This window comes from Protomyctophum parallelum, assembly GCF_964188405.1.
Source record: "Protomyctophum parallelum genome assembly, chromosome: 23".
Classification (NCBI taxonomy): domain Eukaryota; kingdom Metazoa; phylum Chordata; class Actinopteri; order Myctophiformes; family Myctophidae; genus Protomyctophum; species Protomyctophum parallelum.
The window spans coordinates 24503985-24529715 of NC_139715.1; the positions used below are offsets into that span (position 1 = coordinate 24503985).

Below are 25731 nucleotides of genomic sequence, written 5' to 3' on the forward strand. Positions count from 1 at the left end.
AAGAATCAACTGACTGAGAGAAAACGCTAATGTTACTGCTGCTGAATTAGTTAAATTTTCGCTATAAACAGACTGTATCATATAATGAGTGACTGAATGTTGCAAACGATACAGAGACACCTCCCTAACAATAACGCCGAGACAGCTTGTTTATTTTTGGACCACAACGCTTATAGTAAACTATATTAAGATCACCCCATGTTATTCTCCATAGAGAAATTACTTCCGCGAACCAGGGGACAGAGATGGGCAAAATACATTGAAAATGTATTTTGATACAAAATACAAATACTGGCCATTACTGGGTCAAAAATGTATCTAAATACAAAATACAAAATACATCTTCCATCACCATCGAAATACAAATTACAAAATACAAAAAAGTATTTCAAATACGTATTTCAAATACATGTATTTCAAATACTGCCCATCTCTGATGGGCAAAATATATTGAAAATGTATTTTGATACAAAATACAAATACTGGGTCAAAAAATTTATCTAAATACAAAATACATCTCATTTCTTCCATCTCAGCTAAATACAAATTACAAAATACAAAAAAGTATTTCAAATACGTATTTCAAATACATGTATTTCAAATACTGCCCATCTCTGCCAGGGGAATCGTCGGGATGAGCGAGTTACGTCAGGACTTCGGTGCTCTATACTGTAGCTGAGGGCATGGGGCTTAATAAAAAGTACATCGCTGGACACACATGACATTTCTGCACAAAGGTGTCGATTTCATGGCCTTGAACCGTGCAGAACAGAAGGAAGAGATTGCTTCTTATTGTTTGATTGAAACAAATTGTATTACATGGTATGCTAAACCTAGTTTTCCGCAGTTTGCACTCAATTAAAATTCATTGTCATTGTCGCCGCTGTAGTTTGTGGCCTGTCCTTGACTGTGGAAGCAGGGACATTTAGATGAAGCTTAGCCATCTGCACATGTGTGTGCACGCATTGTGCACACACACACACACACACACACACACACACACACACACACTGATCTGTGTGTGTGTGTCGTCACTGTGAAACCTTGTATGTCACGAATCACGGTTCATTTCCTTGACGAATAATTGTTATACACATAATTGCAATTAACGGGTTTCAGGCATTGTACACTGGGAAATAACAGTATGAATAACGTTTAGGTCTTGTAAACTGAAATATCAGTATGAATAACGTTTAGGTCTTGTAAACTGAAATAACAGCATGAATAACGTTTAGGTCTTGTAAACTGAAATAACAGTATGAATAACGTTTAGGTCTTGTAAACTGAAATAACAGCATGAATAACGTTTAGGTCTTGTAAACTGAAATAACAGTATGAATAACGTTTAGGTCTTGTAAACTGAAATAACAGCATGAATAACGTTTAGGTCTTGTAAACTGAAATAACAGCATGAATAACGTTTAGGTCTTGTAAACTGAAATAACAGCATGAATAACGTTTAGGTCTTGTAAACTGAAATAACAGCATGAATAACGTTTAGGTCTTGTAAACTGAAATAACAGTATGAATAACGTTTAGGTCTTGTAAACTGAAATAACAGCATGAATAACGTTTAGGTCTTGTAAACTGAAATAACAGCATGAATAACGTTTAGGTCTTGTAAACTGAAATAACAGCATGAATAACGTTTAGGTCTTGTAAACTGAAATAACAGCATGAATAACGTTTAGGTCTTGTAAACTGAAATAACAGCATGAATAACGTTTAGGTCTTGTAAACTGAAATAACAGTATGAATAACGTTTAGGTCTTGTAAACTGAAATAACAGCATGAATAACGTTTAGGTCTTGTAAACTGAAATAACAGTATGAATAACGTTTAGGTCTTGTAAACTGAAATAACAGTATGAATAACGTTTAGGTCTTGTAAACTGAAATAACAGCATGAATAACGTTTAGGTCTTGTGAACTGAATAACAGCATGAATAACGTTTAGGTCTTGTAAACTGAAATAACAGTATGAATAACGTTTAGGTCTTGTAAACTGAAATAACAGTATGAATAACGTTTAGGTCTTGTAAACTGAAATAACAGCATGAATAACGTTTAGGTCTTGTAAACTGAAATAACAGCATGAATAACGTTTAGGTCTTGTAAACTGAAATAACAGTATGAATAACGTTTAGTTCTTGTAAACTGAATAACAGTATGAATAACGTTTAGGTCTTGTAAACTGAAATAACAGCATGAATAACGTTTAGGTCTTGTAAACTGAAATAACAGTATGAATAACGTTTAGGTCTTGTAAACTGAAATAACAGTATTAATAACGTTTAGGTCTTGTAAACTGAAATAACAGTATGAATAACGTTTAGGTCTTGTAAACTGAAATAACAGTATTAATAACGTTTAGGTCTTGTAAACTGAAATAACAGCATGAATAACGTTTAGGTCTTGTAAACTGAAATAACAGTATGAATAACGTTTAGGTCTTGTAAACTGAAATAACAGTATGAATAACGTTTAGGTCTTGTAAACTGAAATAACAGTATGAATAACGTTTAGGTCTTGTAAACTGCACAGGGCAAATATGGTAAATACATTTAATATTGTCACTATGAGGATTGATATTTAGTTTGGCAATGAATGAGTTAATCAACAAATGGAGCCTGCAAATTTGTCCATTCAGCGCTCTTGATCGCATATTATGACATCATGTTGAAGCCCCACGTTCTTTCAAACAGAACACTATGTTTTCTCACGGTGGTGGTCCGGGACCCCCCCCCCCCCCCCCCCCCCCCCCCCAGGGGGTCTTTGGGGTTTTCCAGCTAAATGATTGGTAGTTAGGAAGGAAATTAACGCGTATGTAATTTTGAGAGTGTACGAGGGCGGGTCCATCTTGATCCATTCATACAGTCTCACAGTTATGGGGGGTCCTAATAGCAACCTGGGGGTCCTTGGAAAAACTATGTTTGAGAACCACTGGTTTATGCTGTGGCTAGCTGTCTATAGAGCGTCGCAGTCCCTCCCCCTTTCAGAACGACGAGTGGCCCAGGAAATGAATCGCAATGCATTTTTCCCATAGGCTATTTATTTAAAGACGGTTACGCCAACAAAGCCAACTCGGATCGTGACAAATCATGACAATGAACACAATGTTTTGGGCCGATCAAATAATTTATAAGAAGAAAAACAAAACAAATAGTGTTGTCTCCTGCCTTTATTTTCTTCTTTCTAATGATTTGATCGGCCCAAAACATTGTGTTCATTGTCATGATTTGTCACGATCCGAGTTGGCTTTGTCCGTGGCGTAACTGTCTTTAAATAAATACTTTAAGAAAAGCCTATGGGACAAATGCATTGCGATTCATTTCCTGGGCCACTCGTCGTTCTGAAAGGGGGAGGGACTGCGACGCTCTATAGCCAGGCTATAATATAAAATACCACAGAGATTACTTTCACACATTTCTGGTATAGGCCATCATATTGGCCAAGGCCTAGCCGATTGAGTGTCTAACCCAGTGCTTCTCAAACCTCCACATTCCAAGGACCCCTAACAGGTCCATTCGTAGCCTAAATAGTCTTGTGATTGTCTTTTGTTTTTTCAAAGAAGCAAGACAATACAAAAGTCATACAATTGTCCGTTAAATTGATCACCCCTGAGGCCGATTCTACCGAATGTCTTCTAAAATCCGTACCTCTCAAACGCTATTTTTTGGAATAGCAGATGAACAAGCACGCAAGCGGATGAAAACGTAATGAAATATGCCATAAAGAAGAATAGATAATGTTGCAAATCGTAGACCCATTAACACACACACATTGGGCTTGCATTTTCAATTTCCATGCCTTTTTAATCCACTCCAGCAGCTATAGCCTCGCTTTCCAATTAATTAATCGTTTCTCTCCGCCCGCCGCGAGCGGCGCGCACGTATACACTCACACGGCCGTACAGCGTGGGCTCGGTGCGTCACGTCGAGCAGGACACCATCTCCGTCGCCGTTATTAAAATTCCAACTGTGCATGCACACACACACGCACACACACACACACACACACACACACACACACACACTCTCACTCACTAACTCACTCACTCACTCACACACACAGACACTTACTCACTCACTCACTCTCACACACACACACATACACACACACACACACACACACACATTCACTCACACACTTGCCCTCAGCGTACGTACGTACACACACACACACACACACACACACACACACACACTCACTCACACACTTGCCCTCAGCGTACATACACACACACACACACACACACACAGGCTATACTTAATTGAACCTCAACAAGTCGAGGCGGTCTGTTGACGCGGTGCCAGCCATGGCGCTCATTCAGCTGGACTGACAGGAAAGCGGCGTGCGGTGGCGGTGAAATGGCTCTCTACCGTGTCATGTGGAGATGGTGATAATGACGGGGTGTGACTGCGTGCCGGTATACGAAGGGGGGGGGGGGGGGATGTGAGTTATTGCCGGCTAGTGCATCACTTAAGCAGAGACGGACACAGAGACGGGGGTCCTGCGTGCACTTTCTGCAGAGTCAGCTTTACTCTGTCCCCCCCCCTCTCTCTCCCTCTCTCTCTTCCACGGTCCTACACTGGAGCACACTCTCTATAGCCTATACACATTTTCACTGTGTCTTTCTTTTAGACCGCCTCCCTCCTCCTGGTCCCCCCTTCCCGTCCTCCCCTCCATCCCTCTGTCCTCTCTCCTCTCTCTCTCCTCAGCACCCCAGGGCGACCGTTGTGGGTGGTGGGGGGGGGGGGGTCTCTCGCGGCTCCAATTCAGCAGAGAAGGTGCTGCAGCTATATAGCCCAGGGGAGCATCTGTCATCTGACGCCATTCGCTTCCATCCCTCCCTCGTTGGTTCAGTCCCCCCCTCCTCTATCCGACCCCCACCCCCCCCCCCCTCCACTCTCCGCGTGCCTCGGTTGGCGGCTCTGTGGGACGGTCGGACGCGGAGACACATCTTCCGGCGAGCGGCGAGCGCATGCATGGCAGGCTGAGATGCGGAGTATATACACCGCCGGGACATCGCATCGCAGCCCCGGACGTGCTCGGCCGGGGGAGGAGGAGGGGGGAGGGGGGGAGGGGGGGTGCCGAAGGCAGCAGCAGCAGCAGGAGGAGTGAGGACCGGCTATATAGTCCCATCCCAGAGAGAGACAGAGAGGAGGGAGCTCTCTCTCTCTCTCTCTCTCTCGCTCTCTCTCTCTCTCACCCGCTCTAAGCTCACAGCGTTCTCAGAAGCGAGGGAATGCGTTGACTGTGCTCTTGTCGTGTAACAACAGGGAGTTTTGACATTTTTTCCTCATAAGAACCTTTGACACCCCCCCCCCCCCCCCCCCCCCCGCCTACAAAAAAAGTGTGAATCTTTTTTTTTTTTTTTTTTACTAGTTTACAAGTTGTGTGCACCACCATCATCATCATCACCATCGATATGGATCCAGGGTGAATGGCGGGGTCTGTCTGGTCCGGTCCGGTCTGTTTGGGTTTCTGGATTGTGAGATTGGAGGAGATGCTTCTTTAGGATGCGGGATTAGAATGCAGACGCGGAGAGTCTGAGCACTGGAACCAACACATGGACGTGTTTGGCTTCTCCAAGATGGGAAAGCTGTCAGGGTGAGTGTGTGTGTGTGTGTGTGTGTGTGCGTGTGTGTGTGTGCGCAGTTGCGCACATGCATGTGTGCGTGCATTAATGCATATGTGCTTGTCAAATAATACAGAAGTGAGGGGAAGACAGCGTGTGCATGTTAAGTGGGTTAACCGATGCTCTGTGCACATGCGCAGGTGTGTGTGTGTGTGTGTGTGTGTGTGTGTGTGCGCGCGCCAGCGTGTGTGCGTGCATGCATGAAATATTGTGTACAATGGATGTGTGTTTGAGGAGGTCAGCGAATATTGACAGTGTGTAAAGTACAGCGTGCAGTGAGGAAGCTGACCATGTAACTGGTTTTTAACATTTTGAAAAGCGAAACCTTTAAAGTAATTGTGATTAATATTATACTTCTTAAGGAAGCGACACATTGGGCCAGTGCGTGCAGGCTTTGATGAAGCCGCCCAAATTGGAACATGGCTGTTCTAGCTTTGGAGCCAAACTTGGTGAGAAGGGAAGATTAATGAAACAAGAGAAGACCATTACAATAAATTAGGATGGATGGTACATTATAGTGACTGTATACATACGTACAGTGCAGTAACAGTATTGCAGTCGGACAGAAACCTCTCCTCAACGTTACAACTTTTATTGTAAATGAATGCCCTTCTTCGAATTTGATTCGTGAAAAGTACCAGCTTTGGACAGTTTCCACCCGACATTAACAATAATGTATACTAGGTCTACTGTATAGCGACAAACATCCCAAACATGTGACCCTTCAAAGTGGAGCCCTACTATATAAATGTATAGACTTTTTATATACAATGGATAAAAGCTAGCAGATCTACAAGCTCGCAACACGTTATAGCGTGACGTGTTAAGACAAGAGCAAGTTTGGTAAAACATTCAAATGTAAAAGAATATTTGACACCAGGGTTAATGTGGTTAAAGCAAGAAACCAACACTCCACTCACTTTTTCAATCATTCTAAGTGGTTGTGTGTGTGTGTGTGTGTGTGTGTGTGTGTGTGTGTGTGTGTGTGTGTGTGTGTGTGTGTGTGTGTGTGTGTGTGTGTGTGTGTGTGTGTGTGTGTGTGTGTGTGTGTGTGTGTGTGTGTGTGTGTGTTTGACAAAATGCTAAGGGGAGTTGTTGGCTGTGCCCAAAAATAGTCTTCCACAATCCTTCTGTCTGTTTGTGTGAGTGAGCTGTGTTCTGATGCCTGTGTGTGTGTGTGTGTGTGTGTGTGTGTGTGTGTGTGTGTGTGCGCGTGTGCGTGTGCGTGCGTGCGAGCTGAGTTCTGATGCCTCTGTGTTTGCTCTGTCGTGGTGTCTGCTGAAAACCTTGTCCAACTCTGTTACTTTTCAGGGAAAATAATCTGTGTTCCAATGAAGTTATCATTGAGTGACATAAGCTCTTGTTAATACTTTTCATTGTTTCAATATCCATAAAACCCATACAATATAACCTCTTGCACTTTCAAAATGTTTTCGTATTAGGGCAAATCAGACCATCTTGCAAAGCTTGTACATTGGCTATTTTCGCTACTAGTATAGGGCATAAATCAAAAAGTTGATATATGGAGATACAAGGGGTTCCTGTGCGGATCTGTTGAACTGTAACATGTGCTGTTTTGCCCCATGGCCCCATGGGTTCTAGTTGTTAGCAGTCAGTCAGGAACTAGCAGTGTAGTGACAATTAGCATAGCATTGGCCTCGGGCAATGCATGGTGTTTTTATTTTTTATTTCATTAAGCATGAATGGTATATGATTCTAAAAGCATAATACAGTTGTTATACCACTATATTTCCACGGCGTAGTTTAACAGATGTAATAGTCAATGGCCAAATAGTCACCTTGTTGACTAAGTGGTAGGCTACTGTATGCTCAACAACTGTTTTTCTTTTTTTTTTAAATGACCGAAATAATTTAAAAGGGATTTACAAAAAGGAAATTAAAGAACGGCAAAAACGACTTAGTGCCCAGTTGTAGTTTTGCAGTTTGTGCTAGTCCATAATGCAAGACAGGCATTAGGATTCACACCAGTGATTCTCAATGTGGGGTCTGAGGACCCCGAGGGGTCCTTGAGGGTGTTCCAGGGGGGTCCGCAACTAAATTATTGATAGTTAGGCTTAGGAAGTGGAACCAAATAGAGCCCTTAGAGGTCTGTAACTGGAACCAAAATGTGTACATATGGGGGTCTGTGGAGTGTGAGACACACTGGTTTTACACAATGAGTAAATCAAGTTTAATGTCACTGTTACTGGTACGCGAGTGGAATCGTTTTGGTAATGGAACTGGTTTCCATACAGAGTCTGAGTGTATGCCCTGAAGATCTCTCCGCTGCATACAGAGTGGAACCCCAAGTCGGGCTGACATTGCGTATTCTATTCCGCCACTAGGCTGGATCAATACAGTAATACCGCAATGAGTTCCATTATGACCAAAGGGGGTGCTTAGGTGAGAAATGGTGACACGTACCGGGAACGTTGGAAATGCGTGGCTAGCCTAAAAGACAGAGTGGCATGAGGAAGGGGGGGGGGGGGGGGGGGGGAGATAGAGAGAGAGAACTACACTAAATTCGATGGAGGTGAGAAAGGAAGACATGGCGGATGATGAATGATGTAGACACAAGGAGAGGAGTAGGAAAACAAGTGCAGATAATTACTTGTCTGCCAGAGCACACAGGAACGGCTGACAGTGAATGTGAACATTTGTTCAGTTAGGCAGAGAGACAGATGACTCAGTGATGGATAGTTAATGAAGGATACTTCACTCACACTGAACCAATACAGTTAAATATCCTTAATTGACTCGATTGATTTCAACCCTCCCAAAAATAGGCTCCATGCACAGGAGCCATATTGGCTTTGGCATGAAATTTGACTGCATTTGACTTATATCACAGGTGTAACCGGGTGTCAACAAGTCGAGGCGGTCTGTTGACGCGGTGCCAGCCATGGCGCTCATTCAGCTGGACTGACAGGAAAGCGGTGTGCGGTGGCGGTGAAATGGCTCTCTACCGTGTCATGTGGAGATGGTGATAATGACGGGGTGTGACTGCGTGCCGGTATACGAAGGGGAGGGGGGGGGGGGGGGTGTACTAATTACTGATTTAGGCCTCAGAACAAAAATACACCGCATGGATGCACCTGGGACGTATCCTCAGTGATGTATCCCAAGGTCATCGGGGTTCCGGCTCTCGCGAACAGGTCCCTCACTCGGGTGACCCAGCCGGGGTGATCAAGTCCCGACTTACGTCCCAGTAGCTACCCTCGATCAGACCCACTAGGTAAAGACCAGGGCCGCACAATCCGTTGGAACCACTCCGGAACTACTATGCCGGGACTGAGAGGTACAGTTCTGGTATGTGGAGGGACTAGGCTCTGTGGGTTGCCTCCTGTCCGCGCCCTCCCCTCCACCAGGTCCACTCCTGCTCTCACCAGGAGTACAGCGAGGACCTGTGCGTTGCACCAGACTCCCAGCACCAGACACTTCATTCAGGAGTGGTGGATTCTTGAGCCGCAATGGTTCTGCAGGCTCCACCTGGGCAATGGTAGTACTGCAGGCTCCTCTTGCGGCTCGAATGGCCCTCCTAAAGGCCTCACCGAAGGTTTTTGGGCTTATATATATCTATTCCAATGAGTCTGCAGAAGAAATATTCGTTATATACCATGCTGTTATTGTGGTTGCTTATAGCTAACCTTTATATCTTACCATCACTTACTGTATATAGTACTTGCATGGATTGTGACATTTGGTAGCTTGTAAAAGCCTAGTTGTCTCCACTAGGCCTGACGGCTATTGTTTATGTCACAGCCCGCCTTGTTATGGTTCAGCTTGTGCAGCTACAGTATAGCTATGATTTGAGCCCTTTGGGCCTTTTGGCAGAACTACCCTTACCACCGACACTGAGTGTTGTACTTCTCCCCATGATGTTGTGTACATTAAAGCATAACCATCGCCACCTAGAATATTATCTCGAATCCTATTGCCTCATCAATTGCTGATTGGTCCAGAATCCAGGTCTTAGCGGGTTAACAAACAAAATAGCTTGGCAAACGAGCTCAGGGGCTCAAATCCTTTGGAGCCCCAGAGAGTCTCCCTCTGACACATAATAATTAAAAAAAGAAGAAACGGAAACAGTTAAATGGGCAGCAGCACAAAGCTTAGTAAAGAGAACGGGGACTTGACGGATGGAATTATAGAGGTTGATAAGGCCAATTGCTAGTTGAGAGCTCAGCTTTGTAAATACTGTTATATGTTGGCACAGAGAGGATTTCCATTTCTCCGTTTCTCGTTCATTACACACATTACAGCTATGAATGGATTTTTTCTTTTCCTTTTCTTTTTTTCTCTTTTGGTCGCGCCATCTGCTTTAATGCTGCTGAATGTCCCTAATCTTTCTTGTTTCCACATGTTCCCACTGGGAAGTGGCTTTTTCAATTAAAAAATGAATCCAATGCAGCAATGAATGTAACCGGTTGGGTATAAAAAATGGTCTTTGGTCTCAGTTGTGTCTTGAAGCCTAAACGAAGCGTGGCGTCGGTTCATGCAGGGTGCGGGAGTCTCAATGCTTGTGCTGTAATCAGCTGTGAGTCAGCCACGCCGTCCTACACACCAATCACACCTCATTCCCCCATGAAACGCGGTACGTTGAAATGTGGCTCTCTGCATGCTGATGCAATGGTCTATGGCTTTAATTGCGAACGCAGTGAGCACTAGCACTAATTATGAGACCTAGCAGAACATGTCTGTCTGTCTGTCTGTCTGTGTGTGTGTCACGCTGTAACACCACTCGCACGCCACCAGAGGGCGCAGCTGTATCACACACAAAAACACACACGCACACAAAAAAAAACGTAACTTAACTTAAAAAAAACGTAACTTAAATAAAAACTTTAAAAAACTTAAAGAAAACTTTAAAAAATAAAATAAATGTTGCACGTCTTACTTGTGTTAAAATGTATTCAAGTTTGCATGATTACTTCCTATGGGCCTGCTCTTTACCCCTTTGGGAGGATTTTGAATAGCGTTCCCTGATTTTGCTGAGCATGCTGCTCAGCAAAATGTAGGGAACATCTTAAAAGGCCGGAGCCATTAACGCCATTAAGTGTATTCCATTTGTTGCAAAGAATGCCCTTTCGGGGCAACCACACTAATAACATTTCACGGCATGGCACAGTTCCAGCATGTTCTTGCACTGTAGTGGAAGAGAGAGCCATAAGTGTGAGTCTCACTCACAGCAGTTCTCCAGACATCTGTCATGGCTCTGTGTAAGTGCACCACAGTGTCCCAGTACATGTGTAGAGTGTGCCAGAGTCAGCAGGAACTCAGCCCAAAAGGACAGAACAGGCAGTGCAATGTCTTATAGGTTGTCGTCATGGGGGGGGGGGGGGGGGCAGCCGGATGGCTCCTCCTGGCACAAAAAGGACTGCCAAGAGGAGAACCACGTTAGCAAAATGTGCTGCGGTTACGGCGATGTTTTAGCATGCCTCTTGAGTTCTTAAACCATTCAGGACAGGGTTCTTACAGTATATAAGCGACATGCAGAACGCTGCTTATTGAGAATGTATAGTACTGCATTTCTAATTCCCTACGCTGTTCATCTGTTTCAGGTTTGATTTAGACATTATACTGAATACATTTGAGGCCCTTCAAGACTTCTGACTGAGTTATTAAATTAAACCCTTAGGAGCCTGCGTGCAACCTGGCAGTCAGGCTTGATTAACTTGTATAACTTACTTTTATTGAATGGTAATTTTACTAATTTCCATAACTTAAAATGTGTTGTAATTCGCTTGATGTTTTATTCATCACTGAAAATAACATTCTATACATTTTCTGTTGGGAAGGTTCGGGCCAGTATGCAGCCCTCACACCTTGCCAGTGCCAATCCAAGTGATAAGTGATTCAGTGATAAATTGGCAGTGCCAATCCAACTGTTGTAGTGTCAGGGGCTTTGCCAGAGTACCCGTTGTCGCCAACACGGGAACCCTGGGAATGGGTAGAACGATGTATTTTTGCACGTATACGCCTAAAAGCTGCACCCATATGGTGGTGGAATATCATTGCTGTCGGGCAGAAACCTCGTAAGTCCTTATTGTTATTGTTTTTTTCATAAATGACTTACATACTACAGTAGCCTTGGATCAACTGGATGTATTGTATCGATCTACGACAGTCTTTTGTGTGAAGCTGTAAGTATGATCACATAAGGGCGTTTACACAAAGTTAAAATATGGAGATAAGAGGTTTCTGCCCGACAGCGAAGACAGAAATATGCTTCTTGATTATTCAATTAACCTACATGAGTATACGTTTTTTAAGTCAGTTATTTGTTCTTAATTCCAGACCCTATATGGACAGACATCTCTGTGTTTGAATGCTGTACTCGTGAGTAAAATTACGTGTATTTTATTCATGAGAAGAAGGAGGATGAAGTGACAATGAGTGTGATGCCAGGGACCGATTGAAAAGAAAGGCAGAGAGAGAGAGAGAGAGAAGAGGGGGGGGGGGGGGGGGAGGGAGGGAGGGGAGGGATACTCTATAAGTAGAGGCTGCAATAATAATGAGAAGCTCAGTGAACTGCAATCCCTGATCACTGTTATTCTAGATGCCACTCACCCTGCCGCTGTAACAACTCACACACACACACACACACACACACACAATGTGTTCGGATGATCCCTGCCTCGAGTGGGGTCGCCTTGCTAAGCCCACAAAACGTGGCCCTTGATAAATCTTTTAAACCTACACACACACACACACACGCTGTGCGTGCACACATACACTCGCGCACGCATACACACATGTAACCACACACACACACACACACACACACACACACACACACACACTGTACACGAGCTACAGCATCTGGAATTGTCCCTACTCTTCTTCGTGTGGTCTTGGTTGGAGTGAGAGAGAGAAAGCGAGGCAGAGAGGTGAATGGAGATTGAATGAATGGGTTAATGGCTGATTGGATGAGCAGGTCGTTTAATGTGATCAATAGTCGGCTCGATACACATCAGTCACCAAGTATCAGCTATGGAGGATAGATTAGAAGACAGTAGCATACTGCTTCATCTGAATAATAAATACATGTAATTTGAGTGTGGTCATTGGCACGGAAAAGTGTGTTCAAACTAGCCCACATATTTAGAAGGTATTTGTAGAATCGGCGGAAAAGGGAGCGAAGACATCCCCAACCCAAACTTGGGGCAGGTTCTGAGCGACAAACGGTATACAGAATCAAAAATAAAGACGCTCGCACACTGAGGGCTCCAATGCTATAGATGCCTTTCGTGCACCATTAAAGCGACGGTGGCGTTTTGACGCACAAGGCTCTTCCTCAGAAAAGCCTTGTGAGGGAGAGCCTTGTGCTCGAAACGTCACAGTCTCGGCCTCAGGCCTGACGTCGAAATTAAAAAAAAAGTCTTCTAAATCCTACCGCTGGCTGTAGCTGTCTTGTCTTTTAGTAAGATGCGGTCTTTGGTGGCTCAGTGTACAGGAAGTCTATACAGTATACAGTAGCACACTCTGTCAAGCAGCTCCGTGCATCAGCTCTATGCTGGCAATAAAGCGTTCGCATTATGTTAAGTGATTGAAAACAAAAGCCGATATCACAGGACAGCGGTCTACCCTCTCTGTGGCGTTTCTTGTTACTTTCTTGTTACTGCTGTAGTCTCTGTCACTGCAATGCTTATCCAAGGAGCAATGATTTGAATGAATCACACTAATACCACAGGCTTCTCTGCCTTTTCTATATCTATACAGTAGACAATGGAGTACACGTGGAGAGGAATTCATGTCGACAGAAAATTGCGGTGTGTTCTGTTCACGCACACTGTCACACAGTACATTTTAAATTTGTTTATGCCTTACATAAAGACCAAAGACTTCAAAAGAATGCATTTTCATAGTGACTTGACATGAATTGACTAATGTCTAAAGAAGGATAACCCTGGATGAGAAGTGACGGGGATAAGGATTATGATTAGACAGTCCAACATAACAATGGCGTGTTCCAATGGAGTGCTCTGGAGTAGGAATGAACTCTGAATGAAGTGTTCGAGAGACAGAAAATAGTTGCAGAAAATGTGCATTTAGTAAAATATCTTCACTTTTCATTTTCCCCACTTTCCTCCAGTGACCCTGGCAATGAAGTGATTTTCCCCTAGAAATGCTCTGAACAGCCCGTTAAAAGAAATAATCAGAATCAACTTTTTTTTGTAAAAAGTGGGTGAAATTAGCTTTTGTGCAAATACGTTTTAGCGTGTGTCAGGTTGTTGATCCGTCCGGAGTTTTTAGAGGACCCATTCTGGGCGGGAACCCCTTTTGGTGTTAGCACTATGTTATGCTTTAGCTATTGAAAAATAGCAGATCTACAAGCTACGAGCTTGTAGGTCTGCTATTTTTGAAAAATCGAAGAACGACTGACGTAGAAGACATTTTCAGAATCTGATCTCAGGTCAGAATGGAAAACTGTCAGGATGTAGAAGACATTTTTAGAATCTGATCTCAGGTCAGAATGGGTTAGGTGTGAAAGTTGCGTGGAATGTGGTGACCTATATCGATCTCTGTTTCGCCCGCTGTCTGCTGGTGCGCACCAGCAGACGAGGCTTCCAGCAGACGAGGTCACATGCCGTCAATCGGCCAATCATCGAAAGGTCGCGCAAACGTCACTTTTCCTTGCCGTCTGCTTCACAGCCTGTGGTCAAAGACATGGCTGTGGAACGGTGACACATAGCTCTGTCCACTCAGTGCAGACATTCATTCACCAGCACCATCTCATGCATTGGACAATATCAAGATAATTGATGACTTTCGCTCCACTACATTTTAAAGAGAAGAGACATTTTAGAAGTATACATTAACATTAACCACTACAAATAACCACATAAGCCATAAGCTATTTCAAATATAGGAATAATAGCATCAATGTAGAAATAGAGGAATGGAAGCGCTGCAGGGATCTGTTAGTGGCTCTTAAATGGGTGCTCTTTGGTGATACAGGTAAAACCATATAGACAAAAAGGTATCCTTACAATTTACAATTTAGGCATTTAGCAGACGCTCTTAATCCAGAGCGATTTACATTAAGCAAGAACAAAAAAGCATGGGAATACATCACATAAAAACATTTATCAAGAAACATGGGTAAGCTAAGAAAGTAACAGTGGAATATCTATATAATGAAGCTATACATAAACTATACATCTATACTACTATGCTATACATATGTACTATGACGTGCTATGACTACATACAATGCAATTATAGTGCTGTCTACATAACATGCTATAAGTCTGTATCAAATGCTATTTAAGTCTACAGAAATGCTATCTAAGGGGGTGGGGTAAGTGCTATGGGCCATGATGGAGTCTGAAAAGGTGGGTTTTCAGACTACGGCGGAAGATTGGGAGTGATGCTGCAGTTCTGACTGCAATGGGAAGTGCATTCCACAGTTTTGGAGCCAGAAGGGAGAAGAGTTTGGGACGTGTGGAGCGTTGTCCCGGCGTTTCTAGTGAGGGTACTTGAGCCATACCTTTGGTTGCTTTGAATGCCAGCATCAGAGTTTTGTATTCTGTGCGGGCAGCGACCGGGAGCCAGTGGAGGGAGCGGAGCAGGGGGGAGACATGTGAGAATTTTGGCTGGCGGCATTTTGGATCAGCTGGAGAGGCTTAAGTGCACATGCTGGTAGGCCAGTAAGGAGGGAGTTACAATAGTCGAGTTTTGACAAGACTGTTGTCTGGATTAGGAGCTGGGCTGATTCCTGGGTGAGTAGTAGTACTGCTTGTCAAAATGTGAATTACAGACTTGAAAAGAAAATAATCCAAGGCACTCTTTGGTGAAAAATTAAATTGATTGCAAGATGAGCAATTGATGATGAGCAAGGCAAATAAATAACAGGACCTGATGATAGCATCAATGTATCAGTATCCAGGAGGATATTGTATATTGTCTCTGTCGGGTAGAGGAAACCTCATATGTCCAAAACTTTAACTTTTCAGGATTCAAAATTTCAAATTCAAAAATGGCAAAAAGTAGCAGATCTACAAGCCCAAAACGCATTGCTTCGCACCGTCTTTCAAGCGTGTAGATCTGCTACTTCAGATGCTTTTATGTGACACTGTAGTCGTCGGCAAAGGTCGTCGGGATCGGAGTCGAACCCGCGGCACACCGTCAGGCTGGCTCAGCAGCCTCTAGGTCCCCAGTACTTAAAGGACCACTTCACCACTTTTCAACCTATCTTCATATAATAGGTCCTCACTAATATTTTTTTCCTACTCAATCTGTGTCTCATAGGAGGGCTGTGGGAAGTTTAGAAACCGTCTTCCAATGACATCATCATTAGGCAGATTATTTTTAAACAAGATTTTTCTACAAAAATGTTTAGATTTTCATTATCGTGAGAACGATGGCTTCCATTTTTGCATTGCAACTTTTCAGGACTAGAAAGCCTGCAGTTTTTATTAGCTTGTATTCCCCATCGATGATGTCACTGGAAGACGGTTTCTGAACTGCCCACAGCCCTCTTATGAGACACAGACCGAGTAGAAAAAAACTGCGCCATTTTTTTCATGATTTGTTTGTGAGGACCTATTATATGAAGGTAGGTTGAAAAGTGGTGAAGTGGTCCTTTAAGTACTGGGGGTTGAGTACCATTGGAGATTCGATCACCATGAGCGCAGTCTCTCCCGTCCATTACAATCATTACATGCACCAAACACGGCCCGGTGCCTAACTCAGCATTCACTGTGTGTAAATGGATGTGCCGACTGTGTGTGCGCGTGCGCGTGTGCATGTGCGAGCGCGCTTGGCAAGGCAGAGGCAGTCAGCAGGCCTTGTTTGTGTTACTCATAGCAGACCGCTGTGCCGTGTGCCAAAACGCACGCTGTTTTATGCCCGTGCCTGCTGCCACTTGAGAGCAGGAGCCCATTTGAGTTGTCCCGTGTGAAGAGCATTGAAATCTAGGTCCAACCGCTTGGGACTGCTTTAAACCAAATGCTGTTTACGTCAGTGTTGATGTCTCTACCGTAGAGTATTTCAAAGAATACGTTAAAATGCAAATGATCCCCAATTATGACTGTGCTGTCGGGTTCATTTTAGGTGACATAGTGAAGGAAATGGAAGAATTGTCGCGTCAAGGTCGTTCTCTCATAAATAACTTTGCCTAGGAGGAGTTTTGACTAGAGCCACAATTTTACCTTTATTATTCTATTACCTTTTCTTCTTTTTATTCCCAGATATACATGTTTTATGATTTCCTGACGCAGCATTTTGTCAATGTCAGACGACTCAATGGAGTGTTTTATGGTCGCTCTTTATTTCCCATGAATCCACGCCGGAGAAAGCATAGCTGCACATCTCTCTCTCTCTCTCTCTCTCTCTCTCTCTCTCTCTCTCTCTCTCTCTCTCTCCCTCTCTTTGTGTCTGTCACTAGCCTTAAAGTTGCACGATCGTCTTGATTTGAGTCGGGATAATCCTCCTAAGGGATTTGATTGGTGTTCAGTGCTGTAGGGGCCGGCACACATGGCCGAATCCTGTCGGCTGGCATTTGATTCAGTGGACCGGATCATATCGCATGTCTCACCCACCCACTGTCTGTCTGCCTGTGTCTGTATGTACGCTCACCACAACCGAACCCAACCGTCCATCCATCCATCTATCATCGCCAATTATGGTATTATCATTCTTTGTTTGCCTTATGTGTTGAGTGTTGCTCTCTGACCCCTTTTCCACCAAAATAACGTTGGTTCTAAAACAGGTTCCGTTCCAGATTCTTGGAACCGTGGTGCTTTCATGGAACCGGTGGCCATGTTTTGGTTCCAGACAGTTCTGAACCAACTTTGAGGGTTCCAATTTATTTTCAGTGGAAACACTCTGAACTGGTTCAATATTAGGCGGGGGGAAATAACTGAACCGGTTCAACCCCGATGGTGTGAGTCCACATTATAGGCATCGTGGACATTGTTTCTATGGTGTGAGTCCACATTGGGCAGCGTGGACATTGTTTCTATGGTGTGAGTCCCCATTGGGCAGCGTGGACATTGTTTCTATGGTGTGAGTCCCCATTGGGCAGCGTGGACATTGTTTCTATGGTGTGAGTCCACATTATAGGCATCGTGGACATTGTTTCTATGGTGTGAGTCCACATTGGGCAGCGTGGACATTGTTTCTATGGTGTGAGTCCCCATTGGGCAGCGTGGACATTGTTTCTATGGTGTGAGTCCACATTATAGGCATCGTGGACATTGTTTCTATGGTGTGAGTCCACATTGGGCATCGTGGACATTGTTTCTATGGTGTGAGTCCACACATTGGGCAGCGTGGACATTGTTTCTATGGTGTGAGTCCCCATTGGGCAGCGTGGACATTGTTTCTATGGTGTGAGTCCCCATTGGGCATCGTGGACATTGTTTCTATGGTGTGAGTCCACGTTGGGCAGCGTGGACATTGTTTCTATGGTGTGAGTCCCCATTGGGCAGCGTGGACATTGTTTCTATGGTGTGAGTCCACATTATAGGCATCGTGGACATTGTTTCTATGGTGTGAGTCCACACATTGGGCAGCGTGGACATTGTTTCTATGGTGTGTGTGTGTGTGTGTGTGTGTGTGTGTGTGTGTGTGTGTGTGTGTGTGTGTGTGTGTGTGTACTTTTACTCAAGTACTCCTTCCACCAATGAGCAGTTCTTATCTGGTAAACGTTTTCCAGATAATAATATTTATCACACACAAAAGCATCAAAGGTAGCAGATCCACAAGTTTGAAATGCAGTGCAAAGCAACAAACTTTGAGCTTCCGATACTTTTGCTATTTTTGAATGTGAATCTTTCAAGGCACCCCAAAAAAAGTGTCCACTGAGACAGAAGAAAACATCGCAATTTTTTATTTTTTTACAGTTATTTACAAAAGGAGAAAACAAAAGACAAAAATGCAATCTAATGCAAACATCAGCAATCTTGAAAAGTTTTTTTTTTTTGGACATCCTCTCATATTCTTTCATTCATTCATTCCTAAATCCGGTGCATGTTGTAGGGAATCTTCTCACCACATCAGCGTAACTGCAGTCACATCCCTGACTGGATGGCACGCAGATTCTAATTGGAATGCTGTGATGGTTTGCATTATGCATCCATCCATCCACTCACGCCTCATCCACTCGTCTATGTCCCTTTTAACTACCAAACAAATTTGATCAATTATGCAAATGAAGGAGGCTCTCTTTCCATTTCCGTTCCATTCAGTCGGAGAGCTCCTTCCCTCCATGCCTTCTGCAAAAAAAGACAATTTGCTTTCTCTGTGCTCGGTGGCGCACGCCACACTTTCATTAGGCGCTTTTTTTTTAACCTGGCCAGCCTATTTTTGTCATGCCATTATTATACTGTAGTAGGTGAAACATTTCAAACATTTTCCAAAATGTCTTGACGTATTAAAAGTAACATTTATTATTTTTAAACGTTCACTCCACCAAAAATCATGTTTTTCTTGTGTGTGGTTGATATATTTTTGAAGCTAAAAGGAGTAGTTCACCCATTTAACATGATTTATTTTCCTGAGTCTATCCGGTAGGAGACTCAAAGACACTCAAAGGTAGTATTCAAAGAGTATCCTACTGAGCAGACACCCGGTCATCAAATTATTGGCATCCATCCATCCATCCATCTTCAACTGCTTATCCGTAGTCAGGTCGCGGGGGAAACAACTCCACCAGAGATCTCCAGACTTCCCTCTCCAGAGCAACACTAGTGACTATTATTTATTTATTTTTGTCGCATAAGCCAATAATTTGTGCGCCCTCAAATTATTGGCTTATGCCACCTAAAAAAATTATAATCTCCATGGCATGAATTCAGATTCAGATACCTTTATTTGCCATTTGTGTATACACACAATTTGCTTTGACATAACATGAGTGCATTCAATTATCTTTTCACAAATACCAACAGACATAAGACAACACCGTGCAGGGAAATAAATATAAAGTGCAGGGTTATAGTTCATAGTGCATCAAATGTTGCCGGTGATTAAAGTGCCGGTGTCACTAGGAGGCAGCTGGGGTGGAAGGGAAGCCAGAGTCATTGAGCATCCTGCTTCATTCAATGCTTCATTCCATAGTGTGTTGTAATAAGGGCCGTTCTCGGCCGCACCATTATCCAATTGTTTATATTGTGTTTAGTTTCCAAGATGGCCGCAACACCAGGAGGGGGTGGGGCGGAGGTGAGTGGGTGAGGTCGAAATGTGCGCTTACTGGGCTGCATTCACAAATTCAAGATACCTGTCTTGCGTTTGTCTTGTGTCTGTGTTTAATGGCCGCTCCAATACATTTTCAATGGAAACCCATATGGTTTGACCAAACATTTTGTTTGATGGGGGGAGGGGGGGCAGAACACAAACATCAAAGCTGTGTTCAGACACAAGGCAAGTGTCTTGAATTCAGCCCAGTAAGGGCATATGTCGACCCCGCCCGCTCACCTCCGCCCCACCCTAATTGATAGAATATACTGTATGCATTTCTTGGGGTGAACTACTCCTTTAAAGGCATAGCATGTAACTTTTGGTAAACTAACAAAAACTAAATCATCCATCATTTCCTTCTATAGCTGCAGAAACACGCTGCCTTCTTTAGGGATGTTTTTGGGCTACCAAATTGTTTGATGTATCCTTTTGATATATTATTCTGGTGGATCAAACACAATTCATACAGTAGGATATGGAATACTAAATGAGGGACAACGTAGAGAAAATAAAAAGGTACAGTAATGCAACGCTACTTTTGGGGTGAGAAAAAAAAAGACTTGTCATGCATTGCTCAGAGATTAGAGATCTTAGCATTTATTCACACATTTGATTCTGTGGAATAGGACTACAAGCTAACAATGCCTCGCCATGCCTGTAGATCGGCTATTTCCACAAAGTATATATAGAGCTTACATGGTTACAAAGAACAAGACTAACTGTATGTTAGGAACAATGGCAAGCATGCAGGCGTAGTGATGCTCACATGTTCTTCACCTACACAAGTATGTCGCTTGTTCGCCAGGCGCCTAGAGAACATCAAGTACAACGTGTTGGCCCAGAGCACTCGCATGTTTCCTTGTATCTGCCTTAATGACTCTTGTCGGGCAGAAATACATTGTAAGTGCTTATTGTTTGGAAAGCTTTATTGGGTGGAAAGCTTGTATGTCCAAAACGGTTTCTTTTTTATTATTAAGCCTATTTATATACAAAATATAATAGCTGATATACCAGCTGTGTGTGACACTCTTGTATGATGTAGAGACGTTTCAGTGCAGTGAGTCCTTGTCCGCTTGCTGAATGCGTCACAGTCTCACAGAAGATTATTTTGCATTCCTAGCCCTTGAATGTGATTAATCTTTGTTTTACATTCTTACTTTGGATTACTGTGCCAAAAATGTCATCACAGTTACATTTGTCATCCATAATGTTTTTGTTTTCATTTGGGTGGGAATAAAAATGTCTAATTCTAACCAATCTGTATGATAGAGTAATCTTAAAACAATCGCATTGCATGAAGGTCGAATCACAAAGTATCCTCTGCTCAAACAAGCTCCTCAAATGCGCAAATGCACGCACGCACGCACACACACACACACACACACACACACACACACACACACACACACACACACAGCTTTGCCACACACACACACACACACACACACACACACACACATTTTAAGAATTTATTTATGTCCACACAAAGGAAAATGCATACAAGGACACAAACTTTACGTGTGCAGTTATGTTACAATCACAAGCCTATATGACACATGTTTGGAATCATGAATGTCAAGAATGTCACTCAGCAGCGTCTCTGATAGCCATATTCGTTCACACAACGGTGCTCAGGACTAGGCTTAGTCTCATATGGTGGCATAGACAGTACAACAGGGACAGTACAACACCTCGCAAGACCTTCTGCCTCATCCTCTGGACACTCCAAGCTGTCGAGAGTTCGAAACGCTCCCACAACTGTCTGTGGACATGTCCCAGGCTGGACCATCAGAGAGAACGGAGCCAGCAGTCTCACACCGCCGCCCGGTGACAACACGCGGCGTCCGCCTGCCGTAGGGAAGTTGCCGACTCACCGGGTCTCTCCCGGTGACGCTGCACCCTCCACACTCCACAGCCGCTCTCATGGGCCTGGAAGTCCACACACCGCTGCCCCGATGGCGGACCGACACACCGCGGGGAAGTCACCGGGTCCACTGCCTCTCCTCCCGGCACCTGTTAGTGTTCACGGGAGGGACCAACAGGCAGCGTGGTTGCCGGTAGTAGACTACGTCGCTGGGTACATCTTGACGTGATATCCTGACACACAGCCACCGCCACAGGAGTTGCAAAAGTTCCAAAAGCTGTACCCACTACATTAACGATCGTAGTTAGAACGGGTGCGGTTGTTAGATGTTTCCACCGTGCCGCCATTGCTGCGCGTGCGCACACACACACACACACACCTCCTGACCGTGGCAATGCACCGATCACCTTTCTCTCATGTGAAGTGACTGAAGTTCAGTCCACTAACATATACATTTGCAATATCATTAACAGTGCAATTCCCATGTTCCCTGCCCCCTAGCTCTGGTCCATAGCTCTAATGCGTTGCATTTAGAGCTATGTTACTCTCGACTTACGCCACTCGCATGAATGCAGACCAGCCTCTCGTCTTTAGCGTTAATAAAAATAAAGTTTTCGCTACTCACCAAAACAAAGACGGATTGTGTCATTAGAAAGCCTACTTTCCTTAGTGGGAGCACTCACTTTTATTTCCTCCGGTGAAAATGGCCGCAAAAAGTACCGTTTATACGTTTGGTGGGGGGTTCAGAGTGCTTCCACTAAGGAAAGTAGGCTTTCTAATGACACAACCCGCCTTTGTAGTTTGTTTTGGTGAGTAGCAAAAATGTTATTTTTATTTACGCTAAAGACGAGAGGCCGGTCTGCATTCATGCGAGCGGCGGAAGTCAAGAGTAGCATAGTTCTAAATGCAACGCATTAGAGCTATGGACCAGAGCTACCTGCCCCCTATACATTTTACTGTGTGCTGAATGATTGGCTGTACAGTACCTGTACCATTATACCGTTCCCATACATTGCCCTCGCTGTCCGATGGCATTTAGAAGGACTGTCTTCATGCTGTGAAGATGCATGCAGCCACACGTGTCCCATGGCAAAGTGCACAGTCAATAATTCATCACTTTGAATCTGTTTTTCTTTCGTTTTCACTTTTCAGAACAAATCCAGAGAGAGAGAGAGAGGTCAAAAGTGGGAGGGTATAAATAGTTAAAGAATTAAAAATAGCATCTAAAGTCTCTGTATAACTTTTTGTGCTTGTGGATCTGCTACTTTTTTTTGTTATGGAATGTGAATCCTGAAAAGTAACAGTTTTTGGACAAATTAGGTTTCCACCTGACAGTTATATGGTTTAAGTGGCTAATTAATGAGTTTTTCTTTTTTATTGGGACATGTGTTAACGAGTCTGACTTTGAAGAAGACAATAAAGTGGAGGGACATATACATAATTCACAGTGCAAAGGACATGGAGGGTGATTGATGTTGTGACTAGAGTGGGAAGCTCATAAAAGTACAAGATAATTATTCATTTGTTTTGTCCTTTGCGTCAGTCGTTAGACCCGAAAAACTGCCTTTAGTCCTTTATTATTTAATGCTCTGTATTCACGTTGAACGATACCGATGACAGATCTGGGTGAAACGGCGTTCGCAAGTGCTTAGGACAGCAGACAAGTGGCTCTAAACACATCAAGAAAAGTCAGATAACGTCAAATTGTCAGATGTTAATCGCAGAGAGGAATACTTGATTGAACTTTAAATGGCCTGCATGTACACTTGCCGGTTCTTAATGAATTATTTGTTCCTAATCTGAGCCATCGTTGTACCTTGCTTGAAGTTTGAGAGTCATGTCTGTCTTCTGATAACATCACCTCCAACTCACTGTCATCAGTGAGTTGAGAAGTTTTCACAAGGTCATGGACACACAAGGATGTGTTTTATCTTAATTTACACTGTCAAACAAGCTACTGTATCTATGGAATCTATGACAAAATTCATTCTGCAACACAACGTTATACTAGTGCTTCATCTCTGTCTGCAGTTAGGGAGTCCTCGGCCTGAAAAATACGTTGAAACTCCCCTGCTCTACACAAAATATCTTTGTGGTAATGAGACAATCTGCTATTTTAACAGATTGTTCACTCCGGCCTATAGCAAATATATCCTATAGTTAAGAGAGACACCGAGGACGCCTCTATGCACCGATTTGGACATTGCTTGTGTTTGCCAGGACATTTATTTTACATCAGCCACAGTTAGCTGAAGATGCGAGTGGAGCCATTAGTTCTGCTCCAGATAGTATCACACAACACTTAGAGGGTCTTTACACTGCTGAGAGCCCACTCCAACACACAAGACGTGGCTCATGCTTACTGAATGCATACCATTGAATTGCTGTTACAATGCAATGACAGTCCAATCGGAATTGCTGTTGCATTGGGACCAAGTCAGAATCTCTGCTACCAAGCTGTCTGACCGAATTCGCCATTCCAAAGCTATGAATTTGCGGAATTGCTGTTCACAAGCCCATACACTTGTCAGTAAATCTCAGTCAAATCAGAATGGTACATAGATATTTTTCCTTTTCTGTTTTTCTTGTCTATTACTGGAGGCCATCCTTAGGCTGTGATTCAAGGTTTGCACTGGTTGTTGTGTGTGGTTTGTCTATGTAGGTATGTCATTTTATTTAGTGTTCATTTTTGTCTGTTCTGTATACATGTGATGACTGTAACATGTATTTATCTCTAGGGGTTCATCCTAATAAAGTTTTTCATCCCAAGGACCCCTAACTTGTTTGACAGCACTGTCAGCAGTGTCATAGAAATTAGTGTTAACTGTCAACACTTCATACACTTGACCTTTCACTCTGTACTTGGTCTGCTATTTTGTTCCCTCTATACCAAAAGGCTGATTATAGTCCGAGACTAGCTGCTGTTTTGGGGCTAAAGTTCTCCTTAGAATGGGGATGGTAGGGTTAAAGTGGTTAATGTAAAACAGGTCCTATCACACAAAGATCTAGCCTGTTACTCATCAAGAAATCACAATTGTCATAATTGTCTTAGAACAGGCTCCTGTCCACCCAGCTGTTACATTTATACTCTGCTGAATGCTTAATTGTATTAGCCTTGGGTCTCTCACCCCCTTCCTGATTATAGGCCTATGGCTATAATAAAAAAAAAGTTATATAAACAGCAAGCAATATACTGGTTCCCCAGAGCTTAAAACCATACTTTTTTAATTTGTTAAATGCATTATTATGTCTGTGTGAGAGCTTAGCGCCGGCAGGGAGAGATACTGTAGTACTCAGTGTTGCCATGTCTGCTTATGATAAGCGACTATGGGCTTCTTGGGCTTGTTCCTAACGTCTAGACAGTTGCTTATTTGGGCTTGCTTTCTATTGTTGTTTTTTTCATGTAAAGTTTTATTTGTCTGCAGAACAAATATTATGTGGAAATATGTTGTGCTACAGACTCCATACAGGATTTATGTTGTTAAAATGTTTCAAACATCTGATGCCCAGTCCACACACGTCTTATCAAATAAAAGGTGCTAAGGACGTGTGGGCACGTCTTAAGGTATTTTTTATCAATATAATACGGGGCTAAAATCATTTTTTTTGGAAACGGACGTTGCTCAGCCCTTTCCGACCTGTTTGGGTGCATGCGCACCCATTACTAACTTGTTTACGGGAAGACAAAAAAATTACTTTTTTCTCTGAATCTTTGCTGCCTCCACGCACCAGAAGTGTTCAAAAGATTTCAATTTTTTTTCCCAATATTTTTGGGGAAATATCAGATCAACAAGCTCACAATATTTCCCATCGCGGCATGTGAGCTTGTAGATCTGCTATTTTCAAATTGCCAATGTAAAGTGGTAAAACGTAACGTATATAGTCGTGTCTTTTGGGCTTGTTTTCGTACACCTGGCCGCTTGTTTCTCTAGCAAAATCTGGCAAGAATGACAGTCCTGTATGTAGAAGTGCTTCCTGTGTATATCCATCAAGGTCAGCGTCATACTATGTAATCACAGTTAGTGCACTTGTTTCTTGGC

At 43.3% G+C, this 25731-nt stretch overlaps 1 protein-coding gene across 1 annotated transcript in view; it reads left to right on the top strand.

The window, feature by feature from the left end:
* Window positions 1–5571: 5571 nt before the first annotated feature.
* The window catches only part of LOC310853966 (FERM and PDZ domain-containing protein 4-like), a gene marked incomplete at both ends in the record, with an annotated part of 100387 nt that continues 80227 nt past the window's right edge, over window positions 5572–25731 (top strand). Inside the window, one exon of the mRNA XM_083758442.1 lies at window positions 5572–5612. Within this exon, the coding sequence (XP_083614568.1) occupies window positions 5572–5612 (41 nt within the window). The remainder of the gene's footprint in view (window positions 5613–25731) is intronic.